The 26,845-nt window shown below is 38.9% G+C and overlaps 1 protein-coding gene across 6 annotated transcripts; it reads left to right on the forward strand.

The window, feature by feature from the left end:
• Positions 1–7,938: 7,938 nt before the first annotated feature.
• On the forward strand, positions 7,939–21,769 carry LOC143877243 (ASI1-immunoprecipitated protein 2-like). 6 transcript variants are annotated; one of them, XM_077379181.1, is made up of 11 exons: positions 7,939–8,316; positions 8,889–8,975; positions 10,639–11,532; positions 14,718–14,803; positions 14,957–15,498; positions 15,741–16,214; positions 16,331–16,862; positions 16,982–17,212; positions 17,387–17,511; positions 17,735–18,180; positions 20,322–21,769. In XM_077379181.1, exons 1-11 carry the CDS (start codon positions 8,245–8,247, stop codon positions 21,372–21,374), a joined length of 4,542 nt encoding a protein of 1,513 aa, XP_077235296.1. In that variant the 5' UTR covers positions 7,939–8,244; the 3' UTR covers positions 21,375–21,769. The 6 variants fall into 6 exon arrangements, with proteins under 6 accessions (XP_077235296.1, XP_077235297.1, XP_077235301.1 ...); XM_077379182.1 differs by having other exon boundaries at positions 8,889–8,966; XM_077379186.1 differs by having other exon boundaries at positions 7,940–8,329.
• Positions 21,770–26,845: the final 5,076 nt, after the last annotated feature.

Below are 26,845 nucleotides of genomic sequence, written 5' to 3' on the forward strand. Positions count from 1 at the left end.
CACACGTGCAGGAGAGTGTAAAAGTATAAAAGATAAATAATGCCTTTCTCCAACAGCTTAAGCTTTTGGAGAAGTTGGTTAGTTAACACCCCTCACCTTAGTGAGTGGGGCTTATTTAAATGAAACCCCAATTGGTAACTTACCAACTTCTCCAAAAGCTTAAGCCGTAGGAAAAAAGGGGTTATTTATCATTTATACTTCAACACTCCGCATCACGTGTGGCCCACTTGGCAAACACGTGGCACATGTGGTTCCACTTTGGGCAGGCCATTACACAAAACAAATTCATTTGCTTGTTTATTTAAATTCTGTTGGAGAAAGGCGGTATTTATACTTTAACAAAAATGGCATTTCCCTTTTCATGGTACTATAAACGTGCACATAGAGTGTCATTTATAATCAAAATAGGGGTGTGATAATGCACTTTTATGAATGTAAATGATATTTCCTCCCATTTTTCCAACACCCTCCCTCTTGTTTGTCTTTAACTCCAATTGGCTGCATTTCCACCACATTTTTTTATCTTTTCCTCAAAAAATAGTCCTTCTAATAAGATAAATAAAGAGGGTAATAATGCAGTGAAAGGGGTGGAAATATTACTATTCATAAAGGAGTGGATATAACATTTCCACTAGATTCGATTCTTTTACCTAAAAATTAGAAGTATATCAAATAGGTCATAGTGAGTTGAGTTGGGTGAAAATGCCTAAATTTATGGGGCAATAGTACCAAGGTAAGGAGGGCCTGTTGTGGATGGCAACATTGAATATGTGTTTAGCCTCTTTGGCATGAAATTGTACGGTCGCCTCTCTTGTGTTGGGGTCAACTCTTTCTTATGAGAATTGCCTCGTGAAAACTGTGGATTACTATTCTATTCTCATGGGATTTTTATCAATTGGTTATATTTCAAGCCTTTACTTAAAAAATACTAGGTTATCCACGCCATCCACATTGGCTTTATCTAATAATATTATATTTATCATCTTAAATTATAAGTATTAGACATCTAATCATATTTTTAAATGTGAAAATATCTTTTAAGACGAGCATCATTTTCGTTAAGGTCCTATCTGGATTGCAATAAAAACATCAACTGTGGAAATCATTTGTCTAGGGAAATTATTCATCTCATCCACACCTTCTAAGGAAAATTATCAATTGAAGGTCCTCTATATAAAATTCGAATTGATGTTATTCAAGTTACTTTTTTTATTCATTCTGCAGAAATTTTGGAAAAGTATTTAGTTTACAAAAATTTTCATAAAATTCATCCAATCCAACAGGGTCTAAAGAATGGCATGGACCCTCTGCCACTTTTATGGCAATAGGGTCTATGAATATTGTTTGCTGTCTATGGCCAATTGCCCTTGCTCCACCCTCTGCTTCTCCCCATAACTCATAAGGAGTAGAGGGCAACCTATATATAGAGCTACACTAGGGTTTTAATAGGTTAATGGGCTCTAGCCCAAATAGGCCCACTACACCGGTCCATTATCTTATTGGGCTTATATTAGAACATAATAAGATTGTATTATATACCCAATAGAATATTAGGTTGCTGGAATAAGGCATTGGAATCGGCATTGTGTTCCGATTTCGTCTGTTATTGATGTTTGATTCGGAAAAATGAGCAGGATCAAGGGGGCGCAATACACACCAGATCATAATTAAAAAGAAAACTTGCCAATGGGGGGCATTAAAATACGAGAATTACCAACGGGGGACATAGTTTTGAAAAATTGTTAAAGAGGGTTGATAACCCACTTTTGAGAGTTTGATAACCCCATTTAGAGGGTTGATAACCCTCTTTTAGAGACTTGATAACCCCCATTTCGTCCCTCTCTAACAAATTTTCAAAAGTGTATACCCCGTTGGCAATTCTCTTTTTTTTATGTCCCCGATTGGCAATTTTTCCTAATTAAAATGCTGAAATTTGTTTCCCACCACAAGAGGTGGTATACAGGTATAGTGATTGTGACCCGGACAGAATGAAATTTTTTTAGATTTTTTTAATTAAATTTTTATATCTTCATTCCACTTATAAGAGGATTGAAAGAAGAATCAAAATAAAATGACAATACAATTATTCCAGCAATCCAAACGCAGCCTTTGACTTTTAGATGAAGGAAAAAATAAAAGAGTAACTAATGAGGGTGCGTTTGGATTGGTGGAATAAAGAACTGTATGTGGATTTTGCTGTCAAGGAGGTTTGAACCCAGGCATTTGCTTTGATACCATGCGAAACGACTAGTACTTCAAAAGCTTAAGCTGTTGGAGAAGGCGATATTTAATCTTTTATACTTCAACAAAAATGGGCATAAAATTTCTTTTACGCCAATTTTTGCTTTACATAAGTTGAATTGTTGATGCAATTTTCGCCAATTGTATCTCAATAGTAATTCCTTTTTTTTTTCTTTTTTTTTTGCTTTAATTTTTTTAACTTCTCATTTGCAATACATTAAGAGATATCTGGAATTAGGGGTGTAGGCACGTTGAAGTATAAATGATTTTATCACGGCAACTCTAAGATCTTAAGTGTTTGGAGAAATTGGTGGTTCAGCATGGTATCATAGCAAGTCTTGGGTTCAAAGCCCAACAACTCCTTGATATTAAAAATCGTATGTACGACAAACCCGAAAAGAGAGAGGGGTAAAATGTGCCACATGTACGGCTGACCCAAAAAGAGAGAGGGGGCTGATAGGCTCACTCGTGCTAGAGTTCGCTTTCCAGCAGAGATATTCGGTTCTCTTCCTCCTTGACTATGATTGTTCTCTTTTGTTGATTTGTTTGCCTTTTTATCCTTGTGCTCTCATTCCTCTAAGTTGTGAGCCCTTCTTTAGCATTAATAAATCATTACCATTTTTTTAAAAACATCAAATCTAATTGCTTAAGCTTAAGCTTACGGACCAATTGATTGTTTCAGTGTCAAAAGGCCGATTTCATAGGTGGATTGGATCCAAAACATGTTAATATCTTGTACTCGAACCAGGTCTGGATTCGGGGTTTTCAATGTGACTGATTCTTGCTCTATTGCCGTAATTGTTGGGCTACTGCCCGTCCACATGGTGATACCGCAAAGTCAATGGTCAAGATCAAAGATCACCCAGTAAGGGTGTCACATATGGACATGAAAGGGAATGACCAACTTTTTTCACGGAGAAAGTCTCCTTTTAAATGCAAAATCTCTCTCTCTCTCTCAATCTCTAGTTTTAATTCTATAGACAATATCGACATCAAAAGAGGATCGAATTCAACTCTAAAACTCAAAGAAGGTGAAAAAATGAGACTTCCTAATACATGAATGATATGAGGGGTGCAAAACGTGCACCAGCAACGATGGCATTCCGTGTTTTTCTAAGTCTCTTTGAAGTCTGAAAATAATCATGATTTTTATTCAATTGAGACTTGGTCTCTAGCTTATTGGCACGGGAATGGTCATACTCTATGTTCCCTACGAGATGATACTTTCAACCCCTTTTTCTCGTCTTTTCCATTCAGGCTCCGCTTCTTTCGTAAAATTTGTTTTATGTTGTAAAATGAACATTCTCCATCATCGTATTTCCAACCCTTTTTTTCTCAGAATATGATTTTCATGTGGGTTTATTCCCTCGTATAACCTCCCCTGACCTGTCTTGGGCAAATCCATGTGCGTCTTATCTTTGTAAACGTTTTAGCAACTACTTATTTTGCTCCTATTCAACCATTTTTCTATTTAATTGTTTTCTTCATTGGCAGGACAACTTCTTTTAAATCCTACAGCCTAATGAAAAATTTCAAAGTAAAAGAAGAATGCTAAACAGGGGCGGAGGCACATATAGCGTGGGGGATCACGGCCTCCCAAATGACTTGCAAAATCCCTTCTATTAGTACTGATATGTGCAGAAATTCCAAGTGATATGGCCACGCCATTGGGCAATGGGACTAAAAACCTTGAGAGCCACCTTGTTATGTTCTTCAAGATCAACTGACCCGAAATTTATACACAAGATTTGGTATCGATGACCTCTGACAATGACAGATTTTATTGAATGGTTTAGAACGAACCCTAATGCGTGTTTATAAAAAACACTCAAGGGATAAGCATTGAAGGATATTAATCATCCACTTATTATGAGATAAAAATAAGGGCGATGATATTTTCAACCCCCCTGAAGTACGCATGTATGAGCCCCCCTTATAAGTTGACATCAAAAAGCGTTAAAGTAGCGTTACAGTTGCCCACTGTTCACGTTATAAGGGGTGCGCATGCGTACTGCAGGGGGGTGAAAATATCATCTCCCTAAAAATAATTATATTCTAACCTAGTTGTCTAAAATATCATAACTACTTATCTAGCACCTAATCCAGCGGTGAGATCTCAGCCTAATCCAATATTGAGATCTCATTTACACTAAAAACATATAGGTTTAGGCAATTCCTACCATGTTAGTTTGTTATATTCCATTTCTTTTATTTTCAAGATAGGACAAAGTGTCATGGTGTCATTTCTAATTTCATGGGGGCATTTTGAATTTGCATGCATTTATGGCAGAAGATTAGAACGTTAGAAGTCCTTCACGGAAGTAGTTAGCTCATGTACTTTAGAGCCTACTTGTAGTAAACCCTTGCCTGCTTTCCGTAAGTCAGTAATAACAAGTTACGTGGAAGTTTCATTCAATTCTGATTCCAGAATTCCGTACGCCCCCTTCTAATCTTTCTCTTGCACGCAACTGTAAAAACGAAAGGGGGAGAAAAGGGGCGCCAATAAGCAACTTGGTTATCTTTAACGGTCTAGATTACGAATGTTGGCCCCACACCAAAATTGACATTTCATGTATTAATGGCTGCGGGGACATGGAAAGATGTTTAAAATGAAGAGAGAGGCGTATCTATCAAATTAAACCCATGTTTTTTAGGCTCGCTTTTAATACCTCAAAAAATCATTTGCATATAATCTTGCATGAAAATGGTTTTAAAGCTTGATATGATTACATGCAAATTCATCAAATTGATTTTTGAGCTATCGTCATGCATTTTTTTTTTGGCATGGCAATGGGCCATTACCAAACTAGGTTGAAACCAATGAAAGGCCTGTGTTAAGGGAAATAATATATTTGCCCCTTTTCCTACCCCGGCCCACCCTCTTGTAGTTAAAAAAAAGTAGCGATAATAAGTTCACTAGAGGGGGCTAGTCCGGGGTAGAAGAGTGGGCGAATATATCACTTCTCTTGTATTATTGATGGTTTTGTCAACCTCCAACTCATGAGAGTTGTACCATAATATGGTGCAAAACTAGGGGTGTCAATGGATCCAGACGGTCCGATGGATCGTCCGAATCCTAACATTGATGAAAGGGATTTAAACATATGAATAAGATCCATGGGCATATTTCAGATCATCAAACATGGGATCCGAAAATTTTTGGATTGTGTATGGGCACGCCACAGATGCCCATTGGATAGTCACGATCCGAAATGGTTTACAAAAATACCCTCCAATTTTTTTTAATGCTAACCGTTCTATAAAGGGTTTTTGGTCAAAACCTCTCTTATCACTTAATGAATCATATGAGAATGTGATTTCACTCGTTTCAGTAGTTTCATTTCATACTTTCATGAAGGAAAAGGGAGAGGGGTTTTGTTCTTTATGAATCATATTCATTGATAATAGTTATACAATATATTTGTGTATGTAATTTTGATTAGTTTTATTGTTTACAAGCACTATTATACACATGGATTAAACATAGATAAATTTTTAATTTAGTTGAAGAAAATGCATAGAGACATACTAATAGTGGACTGTCATTCTATCTCTTTTTTAAAAAATTAATTGTTTACTTAGCTTAGTGGGACATAATAGGACACTCTGATAGTCGGTCTGAATTAAAATGGATCGTGATCATGACGTGAAAAGTAGGATCGGAAGAACAATCTGACTCCGACCCGACGGATAAGGAATTTGAATGGATCGTGACTGGGACATATATGGGTCCGACCCGAAGTGGATCCGTTGACACCGGCATGCAAAACAGTTGAAGGTATCATCAGAAGTCGAGATATCTTCAAGGATAATATGATATGCATGCAAAAGTCACAAGAATCGCATTTATACCTGTTTTTTGTTTTTTGTTTTTCATTCTTCACACTCTCTCTTTCCATCATAAGGGAATCACTTTATTGAAGAATATTTTTATTTTGAAGATGTCTACTTCATGGCAACCAGGCTTGTCCTCTCTATTTTACATGAGACACGTGCATATTTATATATAGGCTTAACGTGTCTGTCTCATGGATCACTTTACAAGGATAATCGTATCCGTCCTATCAATCCTTTGTATAATCAATGCATTTTTCCAGTATATATCATAGGAACAGGGCTTCTTTGGATACCTCTAAATCTTACATGTAAATGGTTTTAAAGTTAAATATGATTATTAATTTGCAAATCATTTAGTTAATGGCTTCTGAAGAGATCTTAAATGTCTCATTTGCAAATAAGATTAAATTAAAATAATCTTATCCACATATAAGGATCAAAGAGGCCGTTGGCAAACAAAGGAATGGTACAAATCCGAGTTTAATATAATTAGCAAAAAAAAGCTTTGATCTGATGAACTAGTAGGTCAGACATAGTGACCCTCAATGATTGGATAAATAGCGGAAGTCTGATTGGGAGATTGAAATCTTTGGATAATTTGTTATTGGGATTGAGTATCGTGCTTATAATATAGTATAACGTACTCACTCATTGGGGCTATTCTCTACGTGAACAGAGGACAACAAGCTTATACGATAACAAGTAAACCCTCGATTGCTATCCCAATACAGAGCTACTGTATTAGAATGATTTTTACATATTGTTCCCTTGTATTTTTCTTCTTCTTTTGTTCTCCCATTTCCGAAGGTTTTCCCTCGCAAACACAGCAAGAAAGATGATTAGTGATTGAATCGGTCATAGCTATTATTAGTAATGGGGAGTGAAGGGATAGAGAGATTTGAGGAAGGCTTATGTTACGTGCCCACTTAGAAGATATAAGTTTGTTTAGATTTTGTTGATTTTGGGATTTCCTTTCTGGTTGTTTTGAGTGTTATTGATAAGGGTTAGTTAGATTAGAGATTTTCAATAAATTTCATGTGTACAGACTTTTTGAAGAATGAAGAAACCTGTTATAGAAAGTGTCTTTGTACATAAAGGAGGATTGATCATTCCTTCGAAGTGGATCAAGAGGCTGATCTTCCATCTAAGAAGATCAATCTGTTGCGAACCGATGTAGGTTCGTAACAGCTTATGCTCATTATAGCTGGATCGCAGAACAAAAATCACTACTATCACCAATTAAGACTTATTAGAAAGAGTGGTCGGAAGGTCTCCTTTAAGATCAAACAATTCCATCGAATTGAGTGTGATTTTATGTGATACAGCATCTATTATACCAGGAATTTCAACGAACCCAGTTATTGCAATTGCTTAAGATACCCTGTTTTGTTTTAGCTTATAGGGTCTCTCTTAGTTTAAGATCCCTCTTACCACCAACTAGAATTATTTCTTAGCTCAAGATCCCTCTCTTACCACCGACTTAGAATAAAAGAAGGGAAGTAGATTTGTTCCGCCCAAAATGGGAGCAATCGAACGGTTTAAGATATTCCACCGCCTCCGAGTAAAACACCCATCCCATCCTCGCTGTTAAGTCACGTGAGCTGCTCGTGTCTCATTAGCTAGTTATTTTACGTGAAGTAAAAGGAACGTCTACTCTCACACGCGCGTTTCATCGCACGGGTAACTCGTCAATCTCTGCACCCGAACCCCACATGCAGTGGCCCACACATGCAAGTCGCACGGAGACAAAGTGATGGAGGGTTTAAAATCACGGAATCGGCGCCGTGGTAAAACCCAAAAAAGCAAAGGGAAATTAACTCCGTTTCGTGACTTTCGTCCTCTTTACTCCGTTTAGAGAGAGAGAGAGAGAGAGAGAGAGAGATTGGTCTTCATTTCTTTGCCATGTATTCGCAGTGCCCCCAAATTGCCCTCAGATCTGTTATAATTCCATCTCCAAATCCTCTAATTCTCTCCATTCGTATCTCACTTTAAACCATCCAATTTATATAGTACCCTTTTTACCATTTCTCATTTTGCCCTATTTTCTCTTCCCTTTTAGGGACCGAGTTTCAGAAATAGATACATGGCCGTAACAAACCCTACGCCTCTGCAAACAGGACTCTGAATTTTGTTTTCCAATCCGATCTCTCTACGATAACCCGATCGATGATGACGAAGCGTAAGGAACGGACCCTCAAAGAGCTCTACGATCTCACTGACAAGCTTTTGGAACCGGAGGCATGTAAAATATGTTAGTTTTTTTTTTTCTCGAACTAGGGTTTCTCTATTTATTCCTCCTCCCTTCAGATTGCTTTTGCGCCTCTTGATCGTGTTTTTGATGTTTGATTGATAAATTTATCGAAAGATTCTTTTTTTTTTTTTGGTTTTGTATCTGTCCGGGATTCTCATATTTTTAGGGTTTCTGATCGGATTGCTTTGATTGTTTTGGAAAGTTAGGGTTTTTCTTCCTTTTACTTTTTTTATTGGCAGTAAAAAATAGGTCTTTTTAGTTCCGATTAATAGCATTTTTGGCAACTATGGTTTTCTGATTGTTGACGGATTACAGTTTTTAAGAAAAGTTAGGGTTTTTCTTCAATTGGATTGGGTTTTGTAATTATTGAATGAAATTTCCATAGAAAAACACGGTCATTTACTCAATCATATGAATTCAATCTTTAGTTAACTGCTCAACCTTCTGTTCTGATTCTTATTATTCCGCAGTTGAGTGGTTATGGCTGATGTGATTTAGTCTTTTAATGATTATATTGTATTTGTGAGGGTAATTTCTGTGCTTTTAACATGCTATTTAGATCACGCCAGTCCTGAAAGGGAGTTGTCGGATACAAGGACCCGTGGATGAGTCGGAGCATGATCTTCAGGAAAATTCGGTAAGGCATGTAAGAAACAAATTGGATTGTTTTTTATTATGTGTTTTTGCCTTCTTGGGTATATACGTATTTCAATTGCAACATGTTGTATAACCTGAGTTTTGGAGACCATTGTGGTCATTTTTTTAATGGCGTGCCTGAATTTATCTTCTGAAAAATTTGGCAACTGGAATCATAGTTTGATGATTTGATCCACTTTTATTTCACTTGGACCAGTTACTGTGATGAATGGCCTATCAATTGCTAAGTCTCATGCGATGATATAGTTTCAATGTTCTTCTTAACAAGCTTTGGGGATCAAAATGAGGGTTACTTAATATTCAAATTGGCTTCACTTGTGTTCTAGATATTTTCTTTTGATAGCAAAGAGTAGAACATAGCAACTATGAGAATCGAAAAACCAAAGAACAAGAATTTCTTCACAAATATCAGAAATAGTGATTTAATGTATTGTACTTCTTATATATATATATATATATATATATAAATGTATGTATATTGGAGAGCGAGAGAGAGAGAGAGAGAGAACTCTGGCAATTTTCTCAACAGGCTATTTTCTGCCCCTTGTTCAATAGCTAGTTTTGATATTACTTAAAGGAAATTGTATCGTTGTTTACCCTTGTCGACAACTCTGGCAGTTTGGTCTGCACAAACCAAGACTTGACCTCATTAAGCAGATAGTGCTCTATCTAATTGACCTCATTAAACAGACAGTGCTCTATCTAATTAAACAATAATCATGATTCAATGTATAAAAACTAAATAAGAATAGCAGTGACAGTAACGTGCAGGGGCAAATAAGCTCCTCCTCCTTCTCTTGGTATTAGTCTGTATTCTCTTGGTATATCTAAATTGAAGACTTAAAGATCCAACTTGCTCGATTAACTTGAGTTTGATCAAGTTCAACAAGTGAAACTAAGACATAATGGGCAAGTTCTTTTGCTTGGTTGCAATAGGCTAGGGACCTCGCCTGGTCAACTTGGCTTAGCATCTATCAACAACATTAATACTTCTGATTCTGAAATCCAAAATTACATAGTTTGCATGATTTATTTATTTTTTTGGTGTTTGATAGCACAGGCCAAATTTATTCAACTTTGCAAGGCCCTGCTTACCCAGTTGCCCTGCTCTTATGTTTTTTGAGGACGTTTGAGAAGGCAATTTACATTTTTATTTTGTATGTGGCATTCGACATAAACATGAGCGCGCGCGCGCACACACACACACGTGTATGTATGCATATGTATGATACGTGTTGTATGGTTCCTAAGTGAGAGTTTCTAAAGAACTCTGCCAGTATTCTGGAAATTTATTGGTGACATATTGCACCATCATGGCATCATGGTGCTTTTTCTTTTTTCTCTTGTTACTATGTTTCAAGTGATCGAAAATTATCCTCTCATTCTGATATATGGTTTTATAGAAGGATATGTTTACCTTTGATGGTCATTGCAAAAGGATCATTTCCCCCCTTTTTTTAGTCTGTTCTAATTTTTTAATGTTAAATTTTCAACCGATAAATGTTGATTCTGATATCCACTTATTGTGTTTTCCTTTTCGTGTTCAATTAGCAACAATTTTCAACCTCAGCTTTATATGCTTCTGGCTTATGACTGATATTTCTATAGGTTTTCTTCTCTTGATGAAATCTTCATCACTTCTTTCTCAATAGGAAGCATCTCCATCTGAGAAAGATTATTCGAAGGGTTCTCTCCATGAGAATGTTAGTATGAGAGCAGAGTCTGGGACGTGCAACGTATGTTCTACTCCTTGCTCATCTTGTATGCATTTCAATCGAGCTGTGTCAGTAATGGAATCAAAAGTCGTCGACGAATTTTCAGAACAAATCTGTAAGGAGAAGGAGAGGAATCAATGTTCCTACAATGATTCTGAATTGCTACCACTTTTTAAGAGCAGGGCATGTGATGACCGGCAACATACAGCTACTGAAACAAGTAACTTACTCAGTGCAAGTTCAAGTCATGATTCCTTCTCCGAGAATGCCGAAAGTAAAGCAAGTATGAGGGCATTTGAAACATCTGATGTGTCGGAAGATGTTGAAATGCTCCCAAAGTTATCCTCAGGTGGAAACATTGGTGAAGATCAGCCTCTTGGGATGCCATGCAATGTTGCTACTCGGGGTGCCCTACTTTCCTCTCATAAGCCCATTCCATCTGACTTGCTTCAAAGAACCTCCTTTAGAAAATATCAGGAGTGGCGAGGATCAGAATGCCATGGTGATAACATATCGTGTGTTACTGGAATAAAAGATGCAAATATAGCTGTTAACAATCATAATATCCGTCTCAGTACCGAAGATATCAAAGCAGATCAAGTCAGAAGTAATTATTCCTTTGAGGCTCCAATGAAAGTTTATCCATGCCTGGACACGGAAAATGAAGTGAATAGTGAGAACCCACCTTCCAAGTCTATGAAATGTTCAGACATAAACCAGAAATTTGAAAAACCAATTGTTATGTTTGAAGAACCTGATATGCAGGAACCCTCATTGCGATCTCAGCCCATCTCTGAGAGTCACTCTGGATCAGATGTCCTCGAAGATGATGTGAGTACCAACTCGTCCATGTATTTTTCTCTCGTGAATTTTTATTTTGTGCACTCCGGTTGATATTAATCTGTCTGGCACAACTCACCAATTTATAAATAATGCCAACACCCTTCCTCGATGTAGCTAAAATAATTTAATGAATGATTTTCAATTTGAAGTGGTTGCTTCTGTAGTTACAGCAGAAGCTACTTTGGATCACAACTCATTAATAGTTAGGAGACCTTTCTAGTATCAGGTTATCTATGCACATCTGGAAAGAACACGCAGTACCAGGGGCGGAGCTACATGTAGCATAAGGGGGGCAGTTGCCCCTGTTGAGTTGGGCTAAATCCTTATTAGGCCCAACTCAATTGGGCCCAGCTCCCATTAAAATTTGAAGGCCTGCCCCCCCTTATGTATAAGCATACATAAGCTTGCCCCCCTTATGCATAAATCCTGGCTCCGCCACTACGCAGTACCATACATCCAGAATTTATTTTTGGTGATTGATATCTGCATGTGCTACTGTCAATAACCGCACGACCTTAAATATCATTTTGTGCCACCCTATGGGCCGTGGCAGTATTAGTTGTCCCAGTCGGTTAAAGAAAAGGAAAGGAAAAGAGAGGGGGAAGCTAAAGAAAAGGAAAGGAAAAGAGAGGACTCCATTGAAGATGAATGGTTGTTTCTGTTGGTCTTTATAGGTGGGGGAAGTTGTTGCCTGGAAGACCAGGATCTCTCATTTGTGGAGGGAGTTTCTCGCAAGGGCTGGTTAGGTTCAGCGGTTCAGTGAGGGCAGATGTTGTTGTGGGATCTAGAGAATGCAGGATGGGATTATGTCAGACATCAGTAACTCGTTCAAGTTGCCTTGGTATTGGTGAATGTAGAAGAAAGGTATGGGCAAGAAAAGTTTGGGTCAAGGTGTGTTGACGGTGGGGATGGGGAGGCTGTTTATTAGGTGGTCGGGTGGTCGGTCGAATGGGAGATTCGTTACAGGAGGAGGGAGGGAGGGTAAGGGTGTCTGCTCGTTTGGATGGTCACATGGGATTCTCGGAGAGTCCAAAGAGAAGTTCCTTGGGGAGGTGTTTCAGATGGTTGCGCTGAGTGTGTGTGGCCAAGGTTTTAAATTTTGGTTTCGGTTTTGGTCGGCACTGAAATGGAAACATTTTTGGTTTTGGCTGGAAATTTCAGTGGAAATCTTGCAAAATCACAGAAACATATGGAAACGTATGCAAATGAAACTTTAGGAAATGCTAGAATAAGCACAAATACATATGTTGAAACAATCACATAAGCATGGAAGTCATCCATAATGGCTTAATCACATTGAACATCTAGTGACATTCGTTGTCGAACATGTCTCGAACAGTAAAGTCAATGAAGAAGTGCAATTTAATGAAGTATAAGAAATTACAATGATCAGTCTCCCCTCCAATGATTCCAACTGTGTCAATACCACATAGACGAGGTACTATTGGTCCCATCCCAACTTGATATTCCATGCATAAGATAAGGTTACTTTGTTGTGCAGTTAAATGATGTTGCCTACCAAATATCATTCTCTACATTTTGCCGCCCGTGGGTTTCCGCAAGCTAAATGTGGATGGAGCATCCTTCAGAAATCCGGGTTCGTCAGGCTTTGGTGGCCTGATGAGGGATCATGCAGGTGTTGTGGAGAGGGCGTTCTCCGATCCGAATGGGATTTCTGATTCGTCAGAGACTGAAGTCAAAGTAGCGTATTATGGTATCTTTCACATTGAAAGACATGTCTTGGATAAAGTGATTGTAGAAGGGGATTCCTCCAATGTTATTAGATGGCTTGCTGGTAAAGCTCCTCCTCCATGGAGATTTCTCAGCCTTATTGAGGAGGTATCAGATTGGGTGTCAGGATCGGAGATTTATTTTGCCCATGTTAGAAGATCAGCTAATGAAGAAGCTGATGGTCTAGCTAAATCTGGGGTCATTAGGCAGGGTCTAGAGTGGTTTGATTTTTTACCGCCCTAATTGTATTTATTTGATGGTTTTGTTTTTCTCTTTTTTCTTTTTACCCTTTGTATTCTGAGGACCATCTCGGTTTCGTTTTATCAATATATTCCGCCATTTAAAAAAAAAAATGAAATTCAAAGTAAAATGGCTTTAAAAAAAAACATTTCCAATTTTTGTGCTTAGTCAGAGATTCGTCATTTGTATGGTGCTCAGGTTTTGAAATTTGAAATTCCCATGGCCCTTCACATTGAAATGAAAAGTGGGCTCACCTTCGATCAAGCTAAGATGAGTCCACAAAGCATGTTGACAAAGATTAAAAATCTTAAGTATTTTTCTACTGGGTTTCCCTAAAAAATTGCTAGGAAAAGACAAAAAAACATGTTTCTTTGATTTGCTGTGTTTTTTCGATTTATAGGACATGATTTTTTTTTTGGAGAAAACATTGCTTTATTCCGTGTAAATCACAACATCATTACATTTTTTTTGTTGTTTCGGCCATTTCGGTCGAATTTCGGGAATTTGAGTTGACGTTTCGATAGAAATAATGAAGTGGAACTAGTATTTCAAAATGTGGATGCGGGTCAAATTGCGGCCAAAGAAATTTCAAGTTGACTCGGCACGACACAGTCACACTCGGTTGATGCTGCTGTGTAGGAGAGTCAAAGGGTTTTGATTGACTTTGTATGGCAAGATGTGGACTCGGACAAGAACATGGTGAAGGTAAAAGGGATTTGACTCAAGGGAGTCCACAATGACACGGGAGAGTTTTGTAACTATGAGTGGAACAGATTCATTGAGATTTTGTTTCAATGGGGATGGAAATAAAACATTTTAGTTGCTTTGTGTCAGTTTCGGTGGAAATTTAAAACCATGTGTGTGATTGGACAATTGACCTAGTTGGCAGAGAGCTATGAATTTCCTTATCGGACAGAGAATTTTGAAGGAGCTGAGGCCGTTGGATTTTGTTAGTGTGACACGATGAGGATGAAGGTTCTCTCTAGACCATCAGAGATTCATCTCTTTTTTTCTTCTAACTGGCTGGTGCAACTAATACTGCCCCAACCCATGGGATGCAACAAAACGACCTCTAAAGTTATGCATTTAGATATCAATCTCCTTTATTCTAACCACTACTTATATTACTTCACGGAAATGGTTTGACAATTCATGCAGTCCTTACAAAACATAGTATTGACTTTTTTGTGACGTGGAAATAGATCAAAGTCTGCGATATCTGCGGAGATGCAGGCCGGGAGGAGATGCTTGCTATTTGTAGCAGATGTAGTGATGGTGCGGAGCACACGTAAGCGCCACTTTTAGTTTTTTTTCTTTTGCACGGTTTGCTACTTTTAGTTTATATTCTTTAAATATGAGTAGTGCATGATTATCTATTAGAATTGCACAAATTTCATTTCTTTATGGGTACCACATTGACATTCTGTTTACTGTCAATTAGCTATTGCATGAAAATAATGCTGGATAAGGTTCCAGAAGGTGATTGGCTATGTGAAGGTTGCAAGCTCCAGGAGGATGCTGAAAGCCAACAACCCCATAAAATTGAAACTATATCAACTACTCCAACAGCCCCAGCATCAAATGAAGGAAGTCAAGAAAATGGAGGCACATTCAACCTGAAGGGTCCGTCTAAATTGGATACCAAAACACAAGAAGCTGAAGAAAACCGTGCGGTAGAAGTTATTGCAACTCCCCAGGTCTCTGCTAAGAGGCATGCAGACAATCTTGAAATTGCTCCTTTATCAAAAAAATGTGCTACACAAACAATTGCGGGATCTCCAGGGGTTGACAGTCCTAACAAAAAAAGTGAACTATCTAAGGAGAGTTCATTCAAGAACTTGTATGCGGGGAGAATGAAACCAGCAGCACGTCCTGTAACTTCATCCGGAAGTCACTCTGCTAATAATTCTCAGATTACCCCCTCTCTTGGTACTTCTAGTCCTAACTCATCAAGGATGCTAGCACACCTTCAGTCTCCTCGGGGTAAGTTCACATACCTTACGTTTTTTTGGCCCGTAAGCTGGGATCGAACCTTTGACCTCAAGGTTGTGATACAAAGCCTTAACCATTGAGCTACAGGCCCAAACCCCTCATACCATATCTGTTAGCTAAGTAACTCATTTTATTCACGTACTCAGCAGCAATGCATCACCTATAAGATAATATATATATTGTCTTTTGTGCTAAATTATTTCTGAAGTGCTAGACCTGTGGTCCTTTTACAGGTATTTTGTCACGTTCAGCTACTCTCAACAGCTTAAACACAAAACATAACCTCAAACAGCTCTCAGAAGATGTTTCTGAAAGGAAAAAGTTGTCTAGAGAATCTGCTAGCAAAGATGCAAGAAAAGAGGGGTTGGTTCGAATGATCAGCAAATCTACTTCATTTAAAGATACAGGTTCTGGTCACTTGAATGCCACTGAATCAAAGGCTAAAACACCTTGTGTTGAAGATCCAAGATCCTTGAAGCCAGTAAAAGAACAAAATCTTATAGAAAGGAAAAATTCTTTTAAATCAGATCGTTCTTTAGTCAGTTCATCACCAAAGGCTGCTACCACCAGTATGCTTTTTCTGAAGGCTGATATGAAAAAAATGTCCCGTGATCCAAAGGCTTGGCGTCATGATGTGAAATCAAACACTTCATCTGATCCAACTATTTTTGTTGCTAACAAAGGACCAGAAATTGCAATTGTTTCAGGTGGAGTGCTACTTCTTCTTTTAGTCTCCTTTGGTATTCATCTGCTTTATGTATTTGTTTACTCTCGTCTTTTGTTTTAATCTTTTATAATGGTTTTCTTTTGTTATGGTATCTAGATGGATATGGTGAAGCCAAGAAGCAGTCATCATGTTTATCTAGTGGTTCTCGGTCTCCTTGCATTTCTGCGCTTAAAGGTTCTGCTGAAAAAAGTTCTAGGGAGATGACGAGCAAAAGCAGGAAGTGGAAAGATGCTATCGAAGCAACCATATCACGGACTAAAGTTCATAAGAACGATATATTACCTTATAAATCTGATCACTTATCCAATTCAAGTACTGATTTGGGCTCTGAGGCGGCTTCGAAGGTTCCATTGTCAAATTCTTCCAGTTGTGTTAGGAATTTCCCTTCCTTAGAAGGGGCGTTTAACAGGCAAGAGACTGTGAGAAGTTCTACGGCTGATTCTGGCAGAGCTACAGTACAGCCGACGGAAACAATATGTGAGGCCAAAGAAACAAACTTGAATGTTATTCCTCCCATTTCAGATGGGTCTAATCTGAAGTCTTACATGAGAAAGATGCCTAGTCAAGCGCCTTTACATGCAAATCCTTTAAGAATTTCAGCAATTCCTGAGCATAATTACATATGGCAGTATGAACCTTTCATTTGAAATTGTGAATTATAGTTTGGTAGAGGATATATCAATTGACTCGTTCTATTTCTGTGCTGCATTTTTTGGAATGCCTAATATGCTTCACTACTACTTGCAGAGGTGGTTTTGAAGTACAGAGACGCGGAAGACTTCCTGACCTTTGTGATGGGATTCAAGCGCATTTGTCAACTTGTGCATCACCAAAAGTCCATGAAGTAGTGAACAAGTTTCCTTACAAAGTCCAATTGGAGGAAGTACCAAGACTTAGCTCATGGCCATTGCATTTTAAGGGAAGCTGTGCCACAGAAGATAGCATTTCTCTCTACTTCTTTGCTAAAGATCTTCAGAGGTTTGTTTGCTTACATTTTCTTGTCACAGCAAAGTGGTGATAACTTTTGAAATTTCAGTTTCAGTTTTGGGGGAAATTTTGGTTTCGGTATAAATTTCGGTCCCGCTTTTTGCCAAAATTTAAAACTATGAGTGGTGAATCTTGCATGCTGATGCTCTGTTTTCCATGGCATAGCTACGAGAGGAAGTACAAGAAGTTGTTAGAAAATATGCTTAAGAATGACTTAGCTCTCAAGGGGAACTTTGACGGGATTGAACTTCTAATATTCCCATCAAATCAGCTATCTGAGAAATCCCAGCGTAAGAAGAATATTTGTAACATCCACGTGTACTATTTAACATTATGTTTGGCTTCTTTATTAACTAGGCATGCCTGCAGACATATGGGCATTCATGAACTCTCTTGCTTTTATTAACTGATTATGGCTGCAGCCATGAACATTTATTAAATTCCTTGCGGTTTTTAATTTAGTTTAGTACTCTATATTTTAGAAAAGCTGCCTCAGTTATAAGTTCTTTGCAGGTTGGAACCGATTATTTTTCCTCTGGGCTATTTTCAGAGGGAGGGAAAATTGCCTGGAACCACTTTCTGGCTCTCGAAAGGAGGTCTGTGGATTCAATTTAGGTGTGGAGCCCTCAGTCCATGATTTGCCTACCCCTGTCATGACGGAGGGTACTGTGCCTCAGAAAACTTCTCACGAACACGTGGATAACGAATTGTCCACATGTGATGCTTCACCCAGAGCGTTGGAAGCAGTCAAGTTGAGTGCTTCTCTGCATTTGCCATCTCCGTCATCTTACAAAAGTGTGGATGAGAATGTTCATTTGAAAGCATCATCTATTAGTCAGAGTTCTATAGGCTTTCATAAACAAAATCAGTCAGCAGTTGAGGAAATACTTTATTCAGAGAAGCGCACTTCATGTTTATCTCCGGAAATTCTTCCAGAAGTGAAATGCAAAAGCACCATGGTAAAATGCCTATATTATTTCTCCTATGTGTGCAATGCTAGATACATACCATCTCATTCGGCTTCTTAATTTTTTTATTGATTTCTTTTACCATCTCATTTTTATTCTTAATTTTTTTTACTATTGATTTCTTGTTCTTATTTGAGAATCCATTGCAATGGTCAATTTTTAACTGCTGTGAATGCTAACACCTTCACATTTTTATATAAGTATTGCAATAGAGCTGCCAGGATTGCATGATGGGGTTGAGCACGGTGTCTGTGGCAGTTTAGTGGTGATAATTGTGTCTTATCGATTCCCTTTTCAGTGCACTTCCTGTTTTCTTATTATTTGCTGTTGCTTGGATGTTTTACTATCTCAGTTTTTCATTATCCCTCTTTATACATCCACTTATTTGTGTATGCATTTCAGTTTTTTATTCTCTCTTCTGTTTAGTTTATCGTGTAGCTTTTTAGCTTTTGATATTGTTGGTCAAGATTGTGTTAGGGATTAGAGATAGAACCATTGAGATGCACTGTTAGATTCACACAATGTCTAAGTACAGCTTTTTCTGACCAGTCAAACCTTGTATATCTCAATAAAGCTATGATTTAGCCTACACTTAGAATTTATTGCTGACTCACATGTCCTGCCGTGTCCGACACGACACGTGTTTCCACCCATGTCAACACTCCTTTGGACACTTTTATATTTACTGCTATAAGTGTGGACTTAATGTAGGTGTGTGGATACATTTTTTTGCCGTGTCAAGTGTGACATTCTGTTTTATTATTGCATATTGTGTATCCCTCTTTTATTATTAACTGGTCTTTTAATCTAAGCTCATTTTAGCTCTTCTTTAACTAATATTTGCTGTTGTATCATATTTACACTTTCTATTTTAACCGTGACCCCATTTCTAAATTTTGGGGGTTCACCGTGTCAACACGCGACACCCGTGTCCGTGTCCACAAATCATAGCAATAAAGGGCGAGGGCAACCGAAGTCGCCCCGGCACGAACCCATGGAAGACCTAGAGAATGGCCTACCCACAAGACGTACCGCGGTGCAGAGGGGCAAACAGTATAGGTAGCCCCCTGCACCGGTCCGTCGCGCAATGCATGTGGGAACCCAACCCAACATGCACTGTCTTTGGCTCCCATCCTCATCCTCAACCAAAGAAACTGGAGCATCCCTATGGATAGCTCGCAGTCCGCACCCAAAGCTCCCTTAGGGCACGCCTACGAGTTGAAGTATGATTTCCTACTGTGTGCAACAGATGCACAAGTAAGTCCTCTTGCAACCCATGAGCAAGCCACCAAGGCTCCTGCCCACACCTGCTTGGCCTAACGGGGGAGGAGTCAGCAAGTCACGGGGTCAACATTTATTTGTCTATTGTTGAGTTAAAATTGCGGGCTGCAACACAAGGACTTCCCAGGAGGTCCCTTATCTTCCTTGAATTTAAGGATGTGATAAACCCACATGCTGCTAGTTCTCATGGGCTCTATTCATGATCTTCCAACTTTTCTAGCATGGCTTTATTCTACTCAAGATGACTCAAAGATTCTGATTTACTGATGGTTTCGTTGACAATTGCAACAAGTGAAACAACCTTATAAGAAGCAAACAAATATTGACATAAAATAAATTTTATTAATTGTTGAAGACTGTAAGAAGTCCCAAATCCAATGAGCTTTGAGTGGACGGAAAGGGAATTTAATGAATACTACTATCCTAGTTCAAGAGAGGGTCCTGATGAGTAGTCATTGGTCCTATAAAGTGTATCATCTCTCATTCACTCTGGCCTCATCGACTACTTGCTTGAATGCTTGTTCTCTGCTCAAAATTGAATAGAAATGAAGCGGTCTCTTCACACGTGCGTGTGTGCGTGAGGGAGGGAGGGTTGTTTTTCAGTTTCGAGTAATGTGATATTATCCTTAGTTACAAAAATCACATATTTTTCACCAACCTGCATACGAGCATTTTTTTTTTTGTATACCTGTGTCTATTTTATAAACATTTACATGCGTCTCTGTTACGCTTCTGAGCATGGAAGTGTGCACCTGGCATGCAGGTATCTTGGGTGTATAATGCTTTCGTTGATGATTCTTTCATTTTTAGCCTTTCTACCCATGACTAATGTGTAGCCATTCTGCATGTAGAAGGAAGTCTTCACAGATTCAGACTGCAGAAAGGATACTGAGGTTCGACCTAGTGATGAGGCAACTAATGTACAGAGTGGTCTTAATAAAGGTAAAGGGGTGCCGATTTACTTGGATAGACAAGCAGGTTCTACTTCAAGTTCACTTGTTAGACAAGACTCTTCAAATCTTCTTCCAGCCAGCTCATCTTCTCTTGTTGAAGAAGCAGGTCCTCAGTACAGCAGAGATCGAAAGAAAATGAGGGACCAGGATAAGGCGGGGATTATGGATAATGACACTTTAAACAGGAACATGTGGAATGGGCTAGTAAATAAAGAAAATAGCAGCTGTGAGTTGATGTCTAGCAGGAAACACCCACATTCAGATTGTTCAAAGACGATCTCAGAAGAATTTTCAAAGAAGACAAGCCAAACAATCGTGTTTCGAGAGAAGACAGATCGTATTGCAGTTGAGGGGGAAAAAGAATGTAAGAAAATAAAGAAGTGTGATATTGAATCAAGTGCCGGGACTAACTCTCAGGAACAGAGTTCGGGGTATGGATTTTCTCCCAAGATATTTGACCTGGATCGTAGCCCCCTTGAGGATCAGAAAAAAGATTGTGTTTGTGATGACACTTTGCTCCCTGAGAGCTCAGGAACTACCGAAAGATTCTTCTTTCCAGTAGATTCTGGGCCTGTCAGGGACTGTAAATCAGGCAACTCCATACCAATGCAAATAATTTCTTCAGATGATGAAGACCAACCAGAATCTGACTTCCCAAATCTTGAACTTGCATTGGGAGCTGAAAAGAAATCAACAAAAAAGGGAGTCTTACCTTTTTTTCTTGAGTTTATAGATGAAAAAAATAGCAAAAACAAGCTTCCACCAGATCCAGTGAAAGATGATGGGGATGATGATGTGTCAGCTTCTCTGTCTCTCTCCCTTGCTTTCCCTTTCTCCGAAAAGGAAAGAATTGTGAAGCCCGTTTCAAAGACAAAGCAGTTCTTTCCCGAGGGCCACCATGTTAACACATCACTGTTGCTCTTTGGTGGTTTTCCTGACAACCACAGATGAATACGTCGATGCTGCTTCCCTGTCAAATATCATCACATGGATTTTGTCAGTGTGTAGACCAAGATCATTGAGGATCAACCATGGGTTCCGTCAGAAGCCGCCTCTCCTGCCCCATCTGTTCATAACCATACAAAGTCTCTTATATTTATGTTCTTGTTTGTTTCTTCCTCTCGGTTTCAAGGTTCAGAGTCACGGCTGTTTGTATATAAGAGAATGAAGCCCGCAGTCTAATTCCATGCGGATAAACATGTCTGTAAGTCATAGGAATTACATATTTACTTCTGTTTTTTATGTTCTCGTGTGTGTATAAATATTCCAGGATACTGTACTAATTTTCGTCAGGATATATGGTGTCCATGGAAGATGATTCTGAATTCATAGCTTTTTGGGAGTGACCATGTGCCCAGCACACCAGGTAGCTGTACCATGATTTCATCTACTTCTACCTTGCATGTATTTAAGGTCCGTTTGCCACCATATTCTGATTCTGCTTGCTTTTGTTTATCTCTTGATTGCATGGTTATTGGCTATCTAGCTAGCTGAACGGGAACTAGCATTACAGTCAAGGCAAAGATTTGCCCAGCTGGTTCCCCGTCTCAACTAGAAGCTTTGATTAGAACTTTAGAAGCCCATCCAAAGATCTTGATTTCCATATCTCTGATTTAAAATTTCAACCGAAAGCACTTGTGTTGAAGTTGATACTAGGTAAACTTGTTGGGAAGGGTCCCAGTTTCTTCTTCTTTTTTGGCCCGGACTTGAGTTATCCCATTTAGTGGATTTCCATGATTCTTTTAGATATTTTTGGTCAATGAAGCTGGTTTTGCTCGTTGCAACACAACCCTGTTCAAGCGTGGAAAGGGCTCCAAGCAGGTTTAGTAGGGACGTGAGTAATAAAGCATGTCACCCATGATTAAGGGTGAGAATCAGTGACGTTGGGAGAGGCTGTGCTGGTGTTAAGCAGGCCTGGAACCATCCCTGAGCTTTGTAAGCGGAAACAAGTACATATGGGCTTGACTTTGGACAGAACCTGGCTTTTCAACCAGAACCAGTGTCCTATTTTTAAATAGCCTGTGCATAACTGTTTCTTAGGACCTTAAAAAAGTTTTTAACTCGTATTTATGTTTTCTGCTTGGTGAAGGTGAGGGGAAAAAAGAATTTGAAACCCATCTCAATCAACACCAAATGTTTGAATATAAGATCATGATTATCATCTTCTCTGTTTTAAATTGAAATAGAGAAAAGGAAATGGTAAGAGTGAGAATGTAAGCCTAGACTAGTAATCCTTTGAAAGTTGTTTGGATGATCCGAATTGATCTGCTGCTTCATTGGAAGGAGAGGAGCATATTTTCCAAAACTTTCAGAACTCACAGCATAGATCCAAAATTTTCACTCCTCGGGCCCATGTTTCTATTAAGACTGCCTGGCTTGTTGGGTTGAACCAAATGGTTCTCTTAACAGAGGTGGTTCATTTGTGCAAATAGACAAACACTACCTTAAAAAATAGTCTTCTTGGGGGTATTTATGAATTTATTTACAGTTTGATCACTGGTTCGGCTTTTTAAACATTCCCAGGGTGTCTGTAAAATTCCAAGAGGGAATGGAGCACACATTATTGGGTTTTGTTGGTTTTCGCATTTCTCAAATATTATTGGGCATGAAGAAGGATAGTTAATACATGATGCATAGCCAAATCTTTTTCTCCGGCTTTCAAGGAAAATGCCTTTATTTTATGGAAAGTTAATTGTTAATTTTTCTCTGGCCTTTCCTTAACTAACCAAGTAGCACAGATTTTTAGTTCCTTGCACTTTCCTCTCCAACAGAGAAGAAACTGCCATGGAAAAAGCTCCCTTGTTTTTTTATATAATAATTAAACCCTTGTTTTGATAAAGATATTCCTTGTACGAAAAGCTTTCTTGTTATGACTTACGATTAGGGCTGCAACTCGAGCCGGGTAAAACCCGACCCGCATCGACCCGACCCGAAAATAGCCTGGGTCGGGTTCAGGTTTCATGGGTTTTGGGTCGAGCCGGGTTCAGCATTCAAAAGCCCGCATGAATCTCGGGTCGAGCCGGGTTTGAAGGGGCCCGACCCGACCCGACCCGAGTTACATAAGTTATAGTATGTACATTTTTTTCTATTGTTAGTTAAAAGTTAAAGGGATAATTACATTTACACCCCCTCTAGTTTCTGACACATCCACTTCCACCCCTATAGTTTAAAACGTGACAAATACACCCTTGTAGTTTCAATTTGTTTAAGGTAGGCCCCCTCAGCTGAAGGTTCGTCCATAGATTGAAGGGTTAGGATGATCCGATGGAGCTGATTCTTTTGGCACACCCTAACTATGTCAGGACCCATCAAATGAACGCTTTGGATCATCCAAACAATGTGGGCCCACATTATTTGGATGATTTTTTGGTAGTGTTTGGATTCGGGTAGGGGCCCACATTATTTGGATGATCCAAAGCATTCATTTGATGGGTCCTAACATAGATATGGTGTGCCCAAAAAAATCAGCTCCATCGGATCATCCTAACCCTTCAATCTATGGACGAACCTTCAGCTGAGGGGGCAAACCTTAAACAAATTGAAACTACAGGGGTGTATTTGTCACGTTTTAAACTATAGGGGTGGAAGTGGATGTGTCAGAAACTAGAGGGGGTGTAAATGTAATTATCCCAAAGTTAAAAGTGAAAACCCACGCACCCACTGTTATTGTATGTGAGTGTAATTTCTGCTTCTATGAGTTGAGTTGATTCAAGTGTTTGATTCAGCATTGTTTGATTGTAATTACAACATTGTTTGATTACAGCATTGTTTTATTCAATTGTGATGTGAGTGTAATTACATCATTGTTTGATTCAAGTGTAATGTGAGTGTAATTTCTGCTTCTATGAGTTGAGTTGCCTTGCCAAACAAGAATTTTCCTTAAAAATTTGCGTCAACGTGAAAAAACCCGACCCGACCCGAACCGACCCGAGATTTATCATGGGTAGGGCCGGGTTTGGGAATCGTGGGTTTTCCGGAAAAAAACCCGACCCGACCCGACCCGAGATATTTCTCGGGTAGGGTTGGGTTCTCCAAAACCCGACCCGCCCGACCCGAGTTGCAGCCCTACTTACGATAGGGATTCTCTCTCTCTCTCTCTCTCTCTCTCTCTTTAAAAAAGGGGATGTTGTGCGGAATGCGGCCGAAGAAAATCTTAGTTGACTCGACATGACGCGGTCGAGTACTTGGTTATTGCAGTCATAATTCAGGAGAGTCAAAAGAGTTTTTATTGACTTTGTAAGGCAAAATTCGAAACACGGGTGAGGGAGTCTGCGGACACGGGGGAGTTTTAAAACTATGCTATAGAGGTAGAGGGAGAGAGGAGAGAAAAAGCATCATTCTCATAAAATCCAATAAAAAAATCATGGTGTTTTGCTTGGATTTTAAAGGGAGGAGACGAGGGCGACACATCACCAGACAATGAATGTTTAACCAGGAGACATCCATGGTATTCTCCGGAGATTTCAATGTTATATTGGGAACCAAAAAAGGGGGTTTTGCTGATGCAGCACCCAAATGCTAAGCTAAACCCCTAAGTAATCCCAGCTTTTGTGCAACCTAACAGATTGAAGGATCATAATCATCCAATAAATAAAAAGCGTTCTTGTTTTAACCTTCTAGCTGCAAGCAATTGATTGGATTTTCCTTTCCTGATGGGGCACAACAAGATGGATGGTTCTAATCACTCCGCGTGCACATTCTAACATGCTATCTACGGCCGAAATTTAATTAGAGACCCCTGTTTCAAATAAATGATATGAGAATGATTAGGCATGACGGTCACTTTCGGGATCAGTGTCAATAGGCGGTTCTTTGGTTCCTCATGCCAAATACACATCCCATGCATAAAGATAAAAGACTAAAAAACAATTGTTTAGCCTTTTTTTGGCAAGGCCAAACCAAAGCTTTCTTGATGGATTTAGGGCCTAGGATTATTTGCTCAAGATGTTCTAAACCGCATTTGGCCTTGCATGTGGTTTCGGGGCTGGAACACAAATTGTTCACTTCCTATGCCGCCCTTATCTTAAAACCTAAGTCGACGTCAAATCAATGAAGTGAACATTCCAACCTCTTTATTTGAAGCTTTGCCAAGAAACTACTGCTTGCTTTCCTAATATCAAAACGCAACCATATTCTTGAGGCACAACGACCCATCACTTTTTTAGAAATTCCCAAATGATATATGGGTTCTTATCTGTCTATGTATATAAGTAAAGCTGAATGTGGGAAGCTGAGGTTGTGTCATGTGTGACGTCCTCTGCAAGCCACATTCAGCTTTACTCAAACGTTGAAATTGAATGCAGTGGGACCCACGAGACTTTAATTACCGTTTTCACACGTTTTCCTCTAACACACGTAACTTTAATTATCGAAATTTGAAAACCGTGTTAAGGGGATGTGGCACCCGGATTTTAAAACGCTCCTTATCGTAGAATTGAGAAAACGCCTACAATAAACGTTTTAAGTAATTGTAATCAGGTCATTAATTCTCTTCCCAAATATAACGTTTCCAATAATGACACTATATTCCGTTTTTATTCAACCGTCTTTCTAGCACTAAAAAATTGCTATTAATTTGGGTTTTGATTTATCACTAATCGAATACCCTGGGTTTGGGTGGAGATGGTTGCATACGTTGATTGAATGATCTTAACCCCTTGATCGATCAAGCATCGTTTTGGGGATGATCTTAGCCCCACAAACGTTATGATTCGTGGGGAAATGATATATTCTCTCTCTTTTCTCCCATGGGCCAGCCCATTGTAGTGTAAAAGGCTAAAAGCGTTAGTCATACTCATAAGTCATAACTCATAAATACAATAAAGGGGCTGTCCAGGAAGAAAAGGGGGCACATATATCACTTTCCTTTTTTGAATTTCTGTGGCCTATTATTTTACGCACGGGCTGTCCATTTGCCATGAGATTATGATCATGTGGGCCCGGTTCATAATACTCTACAAGATCAACGGTCTCAATTGCACATACATGATGTGCTACCGAGAATTAATTTGAGCAAACCGAAATATTTAAAATTAGCTGTAAAATAGAATCCCTATTGAAAACGATTTCATGAGGAATAGAATCGTGGGTGGAAAATACAGATTTTGTAGGAGGCAAAACTTGAGTGAAAACCAAAGCCAGGGTTGTTAATGAGAGAAACAATTTAAAGCAAAAATCTTCTACACCCTGAGCATATTGTGTTTCTTCGCTCTCTTCCTTCAAGGCATGTGCATTTGTTTTCTTTGTTTTAGTCTATTCGTATTGGGGTTTTCTTTTTTTAATTACTGGATTCATGGCGTTTCAGGGCATCAATATTCAATCTCTTTAGCTTTCTATGTTTTTCTTTTCTATCCTTTGTTCTGTGATTTGAAGTATTATTGCTGCGATGTATATATACTATGAGAGTTGCTTGGGTGTCATTG

The sequence above is a fragment of the Tasmannia lanceolata genome, unplaced genomic scaffold (genome assembly GCF_043159265.1).
Source record: "Tasmannia lanceolata isolate RefF3 unplaced genomic scaffold, GAP_Taslan_0.1 ptg000005l, whole genome shotgun sequence".
Taxonomy (NCBI): Eukaryota; Viridiplantae; Streptophyta; class Magnoliopsida; order Canellales; family Winteraceae; genus Tasmannia; species Tasmannia lanceolata.